At 36.4% G+C, this 12,381-nt stretch overlaps 1 protein-coding gene across 1 annotated transcript in view; it reads left to right on the forward strand.

The window, feature by feature from the left end:
- The window catches only part of LOC133663574 (BICD family-like cargo adapter 1), a 47,735-nt gene that overhangs the window by 22,946 nt on the left and 12,408 nt on the right, over nucleotides 1-12,381 (forward strand). The window contains exon 5 of the mRNA XM_062068137.1: nucleotides 6,498-6,668. Coding sequence (XP_061924121.1) covers nucleotides 6,498-6,668 — 171 coding nt within the window. The remainder of the gene's footprint in view (nucleotides 1-6,497; nucleotides 6,669-12,381) is intronic.

The raw sequence follows: 12,381 nt of genomic DNA on the forward strand, positions 1-12,381 counted from the left end.
ACGGTAAAAGGGGTCGAATAAAAAGTAAAAATTTGCTAAATAAAAATAAGAATAATAAAAGTGCGACAAATTGAAAAATAAAACTAAAGCGAAGGGTGTGGGGGGGGGGACTAGAAATGGTGGCCTAGTGGGCGGACTCAGCTCAGGTCAAAGGCCAGCGAGAAGAGATAGGTCTTAAGAAGGGTTTTGAAGACCCCCGGGCTCTGGGCTGACCTAATGTGGACCTAATGTACTAGTAAGGTACTGCAATACTAATGAATCATAAAGGATACTATACCGCCTCTAAAAAGTACCTGTCCTCCCACCTTTTTTATTTTTTATTTTTTAATTAACAGGCATGAAGGCGTGCTGTCGTCACATCGTGACATTGATGGTTTTACGAGCAGAGGACCATGTTCGGCAGCGCACAATCACGGAACACTTAAAAGCAGACACAGTGTGTAGACAAAAAAGGAAGAATGGACGCATTTTGGCTTAAAAACTAACGATAAAGGTGAAGCTATAACACTGAAACGCAGCTCTATAAGAGGTGCTTTAAATATGGCTACCTAGCTAGCGGCTAACATCCATCCGCAGACGGTAGTGTTTTATCTACTTACAAATCACTAATCCTCGCCTCCATGGCGACAAATAAAGTGAGTTTCTTACAAGTATCATACCCGCAGGGCGAGGAATAGCTAAACATGCTTCACTACACACCGTAGGAGGATACAATAGCTAACCGCTAACAGGCTAGCGCTCCTCAATGTAAAGAAATGCCATGGGTCCAATGCCATCCAGTGTAATGATACCAAGTACAAGAGCGTATCTACTCGATACTACAATGATTACATCGATATTTTTACCATCTTTTTTCCTTTTTTTAATTATATTGTGTTTATAAACTCAGAATATATGTCCCTGGACACATGGGGACTTTAAATATGACCAATGTATGATCCTTTAACTGCTTGGTATCGGATCGATACCCAAATTTGTGGTATCATCCAAAACTAATGTAAAGTATCAAACAACAGAAGAATAAGTGATTATTACATTTGAACAGAAGTGTAGATAGAACATGTTGAAACGGAAAATACGCAGATATTAACAGTAAATGAACAAGTAGAATAATAATCAATTTTCTACTGCTTGTCCCTCATAATTTTGACAAAATAAATGAATAAGAAATGACACAATATCTTATTGCATATGTCAGCAGACAAATTAGGAGCCTTTGTTTGTTTACTTACTACTAAAAGACAAGTTGTCTAGTATGTTCACTATTTCATTTAAGGAGAAAGTTGTTCTTCAATAGCAATAAGAAACATATGTTTAATGGACCGTGAGATTTTTTTGTTAAAATAAAGCCAATAAGGCCTTCTTTTGTGGTGCCCTTTATTTTGAAAAGTATCGAAAAGCATTTTTGTATCGGGACAATCCCAGGAGAAAACCAAAGGATCTTATTTAAATATGTACTTTCTCAATTGTAACAATTTTAGAATAGACAGCATATAATTATTCATGCTAAAATTAAAGGCCTACTGAAAGCCACTACTACCGACCACGCAGTCTGATAGTTTATATATCAATGATGAAATCTTAACATTGCAACACATGCCAATACGGCCGGGTTAACTTATAAAGTGCAATTTTAAATTTCCCGCTAAACTTCCAGTTGAAAAACTCCTTTGGATATGACGTATGCGCGTGACGTCACGACGGCAACGGAAGTATTCGTACCCAATGTGTCACCATACAAAAAGCTCTGTTTTCATCGAACAATTCCACAGTATTCTGGACATCTGTGTTGGTGAATCTTTTGCAATCTGTTTAATGAACAATGGAGATCGCAAAGAAGAAAGTTGTAGGTGGGATCGGTGTATTAGCGGCTGGCTGTAGCAACACATCAAGGAGTACTTACTTGGATAGCAGACGCGCTAGCCGATGCTAGCCGCCACCGCATCTGTGATCGGGTGAAGTCCTTCGTCGCGCCGTCGATCGCTGGAACGCAGGTGAGCACGGGTGTTGATGAGCAGATGAGGGCTGGCGTAGGTGGAGCGCTAATGTTTTTATCATAGCTCTATGAGGTCCGGTTAGCTTCAGCGTCGTTAGCAACAGCATTGTTAAGCTTTGCCAGGCTGAGAATTATTAACCGTGTAGTTACATGTCCATGGTTTAATAGTATGGTTGATCTTCTGTCTATCCTTCCAGTCAGGGATTTATTTATTTTGTTTCTATCTGCATTGGAGCCAGATGCTATCACGTTAGCTCAGTAGCTAAAGAGCTTCGCCGATGTATTGTCGTGGAGATAAAAGTCACTGTGAATGTCCATTTCGCGTTCTCGACTCTCATTTTCAAGAGGATATAGTATCCGAGGTGGTTTAAAATACAAATCCGTGATCCACAATAGAAAAAGGAGAGTGTGTGGAATCCAATGAGCCAGCTTGTACCTAAGTTGCGGTCAGAGCGAAAAAAGATACACCCTGCACTGCCTCTCTAGTCTTTCACTCTCACGTTCCTCATCCACGAATATTTAATCCTCGCTCAAATTAATGGGGTAATCGTCGCTTTCTCGGTCCGAATCTCTCTCGCTCCATTGTAAACAACGGGGAATTGTGAGGAATCCTACCTCCTGTCACGCTACTTCCGGTATAGGCAAGGCTTTTTTTTATCAGCGACCAAAAGTTGCAAACTTTATCGTCGTTGTTCTGTACTAAATCCCTTCAGCAAAAATATGGCAATATTGCGAAATGATCAAGTATGACACAGAATGGATCTGCTATCCCCGTTTAAATAAAAAAAATTCATTTTGGTAGGCCTTTAAGAATATGCTGTAAAGTCAATAACTAGAAAAAAGTAAAAAGCTCTTAAAGCTAGGGAATTCCATTTTTAGAAATAAAATGTTCAAATCTTGTCAAGTGGCAAATAATTTTCAGTGTACACATAGTTGCACGCAGGTGACTGCAGCACCGCACGCATGCAAATAAACGAAATTAAAGTCGAATGGCGCCGAACATACATTGTAAGTGTGTCTTAAAATTAACTACAGTACATCCTAATTGCATTGCTGTCAAGACGAGAAGCCATGAAGTGTTTGAAGTTTGAACGGAATACTTTTTTAATAACAAAAGGAATGTCATCTCCTTGCCTACGCTGCCAGAGTTTCCGCGGGATTTCCGATGGTGTCACTGCTATATCGGTGTACTGCGAATGCTCGCTGTGGTGACTCCCACTTTCCCCTGCAGCTGTGGATTCCGCACAAGTTCATTGAGTTCCTTTGTCGGCAAACGCTGGAAACTAGCTTGTCGGGATGCCTGTCTCACTGTCGTACAGCTGGACGAGGACACCGCATGTGTTGTATGTGGGCGATGCAAAAATGATTTCTATGAAACTTTGTGCATGGGCCAACAAAAGTGACTAAAACATGCCACGGTTTGCATAAAATTAGTGAGGCACTTTAGATTGAGTTTTTTAAAATTCATATCATCTTATCAGTGTTTAAAGGGGAATTGCCTAAGGTGGGGGAAATAATACATTTTTAGATGCATCGCAATTTGGACATGACGATTATAGAATCGATTAATAAACGTCAATATTAGATTTGTTTATTGTAAATAAAGTAATGCAGACTAGAGATGTCCGATTATGGCTTTTTTGCCGATATCCGATATTGTCCAACTCTTAATTACTAGGGATGTCCGATAATGGCTTTTTGCCGATATCCGATATGCCGATATTGTCCAACTCTTTAATTACCGATACCGATATCAACCGATACCGATATCAACCGATATATACTGTCGTGGAATTAACACATTATTATGCCTAATTTGGACAGCCAGGTATGGTGAAGATAAGGTACTTTTTAAAAAAATGAATCAAATAAAATAAGATAAATAAATTAAAAACATTTTCTTGAATAAAAAAGAAAGTAAAACAATATAAAAACAGTTACATAGAAACTAGTAATTAATGAAAATTTGTAAAATTAACTGTTAAAGTTTAGTATTACCGGTATTAGTGGACCAGCAGCACGCACAATCATGTGTGCTTACGGACTGTATCCCTTGCAGACTGTATTGATATATATTGATATATAATGTAGGAACCAGAATATTAATAACAGAAAGAAACAACCCTTTTGTGTGAATGAGTGTGAATGAGTGTAAATGGGGGAGGGAGGTTTTTTGGGTTGGTGCACTAATTGTAAGTGTATCTTGTGTTTTTTATGTGGATTTAATAAAAAAAAACAAAAAAAAACAAAAAAAAACGATACTGATAATAAAAAAAACGATACCGATAATTTCCGATATTACATTTTAACGCATTTATCGGCCGATAATATCGGCAGACCGATATTATCGGACATCTCTATTAATTACCGATTCCGATATCAACCGATTTAAAAAAATAAAATAAAAAAAATCTATACATACCATAAACCTTCATATCTGTATTCTCAGCTGTTGCTTGCTAATGACAGTCACAACTATGGTACCAGGCTAGCCCTAAGAGGTCCTTTCACCCGTCTTGAACCCAAAAGTGATGTTTTGAAAAAGACTGTAATGTATAGGGCAATCACTTACTGGAATCGACTTCCACAATATTTGGTATCAATCACCAGCATAGTGGGTTTTAAGAACAGACTAAGAGGAGAAGTATTGCGGAAAGAGATTATTCTAGATTGTACCTAATGTCATGACTGGTTTTATTGACTATTGACTATCTTGTTGATTGTGGGACAAGCAGTAGAAAATGGATGGATGGTACTTTTTCGTCACGTATTGTTTGTCTTTGGTAAACTAATGTGTATATTTTAGGCCATTGGTTCTTTGTTTTATTTTTGCAAAAATATATATATATATTTTTATATTGCTCTTTTTATCTTTGGTATGAACTATATTACATAAACTCGAAGTTATTATTACTTTTTTTGGTTCTTTGTTGTTGCTGTTTTTGTATTACAACATTTTATTATTTGATCATGTTGTACTGCATTTTAATATTTTGTTTTGTGATTGTGTGATGTTTTTTTGTCTGGACCCCAGGAAGAATAGTCTCCACTGCGGTGTAGACTAATGGGGATCCTTAATAAACTAAACTAAACTAAAACCGATACCGATATATACAGTCGTGGAATTAACACATTATTGTGCCTAATTTTGTTGTGATGGCCCGCTGGATGCATTGAACAATGTAACAAGGTTTTCCAAAATAAATCCACTCAAGTTATGGAAAAAAATGCCAACATGGCACTGCCATATTTATTATTGAAGTCACAAAGTGCATTTTTTTTTTTTAACATGCCTCAAAACAGCAGCTTGGGATTTGGGACATGCTCTCCCTGAGAGAGCATGAGGAGGTTGAGGTGGGCGGGGGGTGTATATTGTAGCGTCCCGGAAGAGTTAGTGCTGCAAGGGGTTCTGGGTATTTGTTCTGTTGTGTTTATGTTGTGTTACGGTGCGGATGTTCTCCCGAAATGTGTTTGTCATTCTTGTTTGGTGTGGGTTCACAGTGTGGCGCATATTTGTAACAGTGTTAAAGTTGTTTGTACGGACACCCTTGTCGCAGTGGCATCTCATAAGCTTGACAACACATTGTGTCCAATATTTTCCACAAAGATAAAATAAGTCATATTTTAGGTTCATTTAATAGTTAAAACACATTTAAATACTGGATCCCATATTCCAATATACGACTCATCATTATCTAAACTAAAAGCTGATATCATCTCCATAGCTTGTGTATACCAGTCAGTATGAGTTGGACTATCAACATCTATCCATTTTTTTATATTACCGTTTTTGTTATGATGCATATTGAAATAAATGCATTTTTACTAGAGATATCCGATAATATCGGACTGCCGATATTATCGGCCGATAAATGCTTTAAAATGTAATATCGGAAATTATCGGTATCGGTTTCAAAATTATCGGTATGGGTTTTGGTTTCAAAAAGTAAGATTTATGACTTTTTAAAACGCCGCTGTGTACACGGACGTAGGGAGAAGTATAGAGCGCCAATAAACCTTAAAGGCACTGCCTTTGCGTGCCGGCCCAGTCACATTACATCTACAGCTTTTCCCAATGCAACGCATACTTGGTCAACAGCCATACAGGTCACACTGAGGGTGACCGTGTAAACAGCTTTAACACTGTTACAAATATGCGCCACACTGTGAGCCCACACCAAACAAGAATGACAAACACATTTCGGGAGAACATCCGCACCGTAACACAACATAAACACAACAGAACAAATACCCAAAACCCCTTGCAGCACTAACTCTTCCGGGACGCTACAATATACACCCCCCGCTATCCCCGCCCACCTCAACCTCCTCATGCTCTCTCAGGGAGAGCATGTCCGAAATTCCAAGCTGCTGTTTTGAGGCATGTTAAAAAAAAATAATGCATGATAAATGATGTACATGTGTTAACATGTTCTTTTTGACAGCCCTAACTCAAAGGTAAAAAAATGTTTTATGGTTTTCTGCATGTGTGTGCTTCCAGCTGGCTGAAGCGCGACAGGAGGTGGAGCTGGCACGGTGCCGCTCGGAGCGGCTTCAAGCACAGGTGGAAGAGCTCATGGAGGTGGTGTCCCTCCAGGAATCCAAGAGCTTTGGAGATTCCTCGCTCCTGTCAGAATTAGACATAGCCGACTTTGGCGTCAGCAAAGAGGAGGTAACCATAATTATGTAGTTTAGTATACATTTATGTGTATATATAGACATATATAATTATGTATACATATATATCCTATGTACATACATACATTTTCTACCGCTTGTCCCTCTCGGGGTCACGGGGTGGCTGGAGCCTATCCCAGCTGCATTCGGGCTACACCCTGGACAAGTCGCCACCTCATCGCTGGGCCAACACAGATAGACAGACAACATTCACACTCACATTCACACACTAGGGCTAATTTAGTGTTGCCAATCAACCTATCCCCAGGTGCATGTCTTTGGAGGTGGGAGGAAGCCGGGGTAACCGGAGGGAGCCCACGCAAACCCACGGGGAGAACATGCAAACTCCACATATATATATACATACATATTTGTATGTATATATGTATGTACAGTATGTGTGTATGTATGCATATATATATATATATATATATATATATATATATATATATATATATATATATATGTATATATGTGTGTGTGTGTGTGTGTGTGTGTGTGTGTGTGTGTGTGTGTGTGTGTGTGTGTGTGTGTGTGTGTGTGTGTGTGCGTGCGTGCGTGCGTGCGTGCGTGCGTGCGTGCGTGCGTGCGTGCGTATGTGTATATATATATATATATATATATATATATACACTACCGTTCAAAAGTTTGGGGTCACATTGAAATGTCCTTATTTTTGAAGGAAAAGCACTGTACTTTTCAATGAAGATAACTTTAAACTAGTATTAACTTTAAAGAAATACACACTATACATTGCTAATGTGGTAAATGACTATTCTAGCTGCAAATGTCTGGTTTTTGGTGCAATATCTACATAGGTGTATAGAGGCCCATTTCCAGCAACTATCACTCCAGTGTTCTAATGGTACAATGTGTTTGCTCATTGGCTCAGAAGGCTAATTGATGATTAGAAAACCCTTGTGCAATCATGTTCACACATCTGAAAACAGTTTAGCTCGTGACAGAAGCTACAAAACTGACCTTCCTTTGAGCAGATTGAGTTTCTGGAGCATCACATTTGTGGGGTCAATTAAACGCTCAAAATGGCCAGAAAAAGAGAACTTTCATCTGAAACTCGACAGTCTATTCTTGTTCTTATAAATGAAGGCTATTCCACAAAATTGTTTGGGTGACCCCAAACTTTTGAACGGTAGTGTATATATATCTATATATATATATAATTTATTTTTCATTTTATTTTTATTGACATCCAGCATCAGACATTCCTATCCATTACATCATATTCACATACATCGTATATCTGTTGTCTGCCCTAAATGTCAAAATATATTTTTTTGTTTATATCCCAACCATAACACACCCCCCCCCAAAAAAAGAAAGAAACAGCAGAAAAAGAAAATAGTATTTGCAAATACATCAGTTAAATAAAGAAAAAAGAAATAAGAAATAATAATACGTTATTAATAATTATTATAAATATATTTCTATATATATATAAGCCATTTGAAATGAATTGGTGCTTCGCCCCCTCAAAACAGCACAATTTTAACATGTAACATGCCCTTTAAAAAGACAAACTAACTTTTAGACCGCAAGTATGGTACGCAAAACTATACAATCCAATGTACTACAAACAACTGCAGTAGTTTTACTAAGTCATGTGATACTGATGTACAAAATTTTTACCTTGGAGAGTGGACTTCTACGGTGTCTCCTTTGAAGTGCTTCTCCATCAAACACACCATTGGCAGCTTCTCCATATTTTTATGGATAGATGTCCACCATTGAGATATTATTTTGACCTCCTTGGGTTGACGTTAGCGACTCATTCTGCTTCAGTATTGTGCAGACTAGCAGTTCTACTATACGCTTCATCGAGTCGGCTCCACGCTCGGTAATGTTTTTGATGATTTATGTCTTTGATTCAATGAACATTATCCCCTTCTTCTTGTCAGCAACCGTCCTTTGCACTCACTTTCTTCCTTCCTATGGTTGGAAAAACAAAGTTATGTCGATCTGTAGCTGTAAGCTAATGCTAGCGAGTAAGACTGGAATTTTTGGTTGGATCTTATAGGGTTCATTGTGACATTTGCTACACCAATTATCTGCGGGGAGGCTCGTAACCTAGATTTTTGTCTACCTAAAGCATAACAATTACCCGAGATGCCGCTGGTAATCCAGAAAAACTTGTTAATTATGTTGTAGATCGTTAATTATGTTGTAGATCGTAACACTACTTGATCGCCCGATATGGGTCGAGTATAGTATTAGATGGAATTATGGCATTTTTCTCTTAGATTTAATGTTATTCAATAAACATTTCAATTTGATGTAATTTGTGATTACCTTAATATTGTTTTGTTGGACAATTTGTAATGTTCTACACCATAGGTGCGGCCCACGGGCCATTTGTGGCCCGCAGCAAATTTTTTATTAGCCCGCAGCCCATTCTAAAAATACTATTATGTTAAAAAAATTTTTTAAATTGAGTAGAAAAAAACATACCGCTAAAATTTAAGTAGAGAAAAAGTTGCAATGTTGACTCTAATAACACAAAACTGCCATGCAGGTTGTTTCCATCCATCCATCCATTTTCTACCGCTTGTCCCTCTTGGGGTCACGGGGGGTGCTGGAGCATAGCAGGCTGTTTCTTTCTTTAAAAGTGTCATTGCTCCAAAAAAAAAAAAAAAATCAACTAAAGTCACTGTTGTTATAAATTATTGACCTATTGGATGGATGGATAAAGGCTCCAGTTACTTCACATGAAATATTTCACTTTGAAATATTTTTTGGGGAAAATATTGCGTATTTTGTGTGTTTTCCATAAAAAACTAAGTTTTCCATGACTTAAATTGACCTAGAGATTTAAGTGTTGAAAGTAAAAAAAATATAAAAATAATGTATGACTTATTTTTAACACTTCAATGAGTGGGGCCCATTTGGATCCCTGAGAATTTTAGTGTTTTTTTTAACTGTCTTTGCTCAAAAAATAACCATGATTAATGAAATTATTGGTCTATTGGATGGATGGATAAAGGCTCCAATTACTTCACATCAAATATTTCACTTTGAAATATTTTTGGGGAAAATATTGCGTATTTTGTGTGTTTTCCATAAAAAACAAAGTTTTCCATGACCTAGAGATATAAGCGTTGAAAGTAAAAAATATATAAAAATAATGTATGACTTATTTTTAACACTTTAATGAGAGGGGCCCATTTGGATCCCTGAGAATTTTGGTGTTTTTTTCAACTGTCTTTGCTCAAAAAATAACCATGATTCATGAAATTATTGACCTACAAGGCTCCAAATACTTCAAATCAAATGTTTCACTTTGAAATATTTTTTGGGAAAAATGTTGCGTATTTTGTGTGTTTGCCATAAAAAAAACAAAGTTTTCCATGACAAAAAGGGCATAAGAAAAAAAACTTTAAAAAAAATAAAAACATTTTAAATGACATATAGATCTGAAATTGACCTAGAGATTTAAGCATTGCAAGTAAAACAAATATAAAAATAATGTATGACTTATTTTGATCACTTTAATGAGTGGGGCCCATTTGGATCCCTGAGAATTTTAGTGACAAGCGGTAGACAATGGATGGATGGATGGATGGACCTATAAGGCTCCAAATACTTAAAATCAAATGTTTCACTTTAAAATATTTTTTGGGGAAAATGTTCCGTATTTTGTGTGTTTGCCATTGAAAAAAAACAAAGTTTTCCATGACAGAAAGGGCATAAAAAAAAACATTTAAAAAAATTAAAAAAATTTAAATGACATATAGATCTGAAATTGACCTAGAGATTTAAGCGTTGAAAGTAAAAAAAATATAAAAATAAAGAATTACTTATTTTTAACACTTTAATGAGTGGGGCCCATTTGGATCCCTGAGAATTTTAGTGTTTTTTTTTTTTTTTATACTGTCTTTGCCCAAAAAAATTACTATGATTCATGGAATTATTGACCTATACGGCTCCAAATACGTAAAATCAAATATTCCACTTTGTAATAATTTTTGGGGAAAAATGTTGCATATTTTCTGTTTTTTGCAATAAAAAACAGAGGTTTCATTAACAAAAAGGTCATTAAACATAAAAAAAAAATGAAAATGTTTATTTTTTATTTTATTCTTTTTTACTTTATATGGACTGATAGATCTGAAGTTAATCTATAAAATTCAAGCGTTGACAAAAAAATGTAAATTAAAAATGACTTATTTTTAAAATTTTTATGACTGAGACCCTGAATTGATTAAGGTGGACCCCGACTTAAACAAGTTGAAAAACTTATTCGGGTGTTACCATTTAGTGGTCAATTGTACGGAATATGTACTGTACTGTGCAATCTACTAATAAAAGTCTCAATCAATCAATCAATCTGACAGGTCCCCGGGACCAAACTTGAGGGGAGCTCTAAAGGTTCAAACAATCTTTATATTGTAAGGGTTTTCTGCACAACATCATATCACATGGTGACCAGTAAGTTCAAATACATCTCAATAAATGATGCCGGTGTAAGTAAAGACGTGGCTGGTGGGCATGTGAGTCTTACTTGCTGCCTTTTTTCACCCTCAGATTATTTTTAAAAAATATTTATAAAAAAATGCTGATTGTGCACAGTTGAAGCTGACAGTAACTTGCACTGTGAGACTCACATGCTTATGAATACGCTCTGCTGGGAAAACACTGTCTGCTGGCTGGAATGTGTCCCGAGAACATCATGTTCATGTCGTCAGCCGCTGTGTGACTTGAGCGTGACACGCAAGGCTGTCAAGGCGGTGTACTAGTGAACATTACGTAACTGGTTCGATGAAGTTGAAAGAAGACAGAACAAGTCAGAGACACGACTCTCCAATCCTCATCTGCAGCAAAATGTGATTTTAACTTTGTGACTCATTCACTTCATTTCCTGTTTGTCAGCTACATTGTTGCAGCGTTTCCTTCTTTCGCGTACATGCACATGTGTTTGCAACATTATCCTAACATTTAGGATACATTCTTCTGCCACATTCGAGTGGACGGTGTCATGTGCCTGCAAATTTAAATATTTGGTGTCACCATGCAGGTTAGTGTATATAATGTATATACCGTATTTTCCGGACAATAGAGCGCACACACTCAATTTTAGGGGGGAAAAAAAATAATTCATATATTAGCCACACCAGACTATAAACCACAGATATATACGTTGTGAAATGAGTTATCTACACATAAATATTTTGTAAATGTTTTACAAACCTTAATTGTTTCCAAAGGTGTCTGTAACACGGCAGTAAAACAGAAGCCATCGTCATGGACCCACTCGCTACAAAAGTTTTTTTTGTTTAGTTACGGTGTGCGAGCTACTTGAGTAAGTTAAAAATGTGTGTGTGTATATATATATATATATATATATATATATATATATATATATATATATATATATATATATATATATATATATATATACACACATATACACGTATACATATATATTTGTATATATATATATACAATATATATATATATTAACACTTTAGTATGGGGAACACATATTCAACATTAATTAGTTGCTTATTAACATGCAAATTAGTAACATATTGGCTCTTAATTAGTCATTATTAAGTACTTATTAATGCCTTATTCTGCATGGCCTTATTATACAACCAGTAAGCCATTAACTAAGAGTGTTCCCTCAATAACCTCAGAATTATTGCTTATTAGTAACCCTAACCCTTATATGTTCCCCTAGTGTCCAAATAACT

The sequence above is a fragment of the Entelurus aequoreus genome, linkage group LG13 (assembly GCF_033978785.1).
Source record: "Entelurus aequoreus isolate RoL-2023_Sb linkage group LG13, RoL_Eaeq_v1.1, whole genome shotgun sequence".
NCBI lineage: Eukaryota > Metazoa > Chordata > Actinopteri > Syngnathiformes > Syngnathidae > Entelurus > Entelurus aequoreus.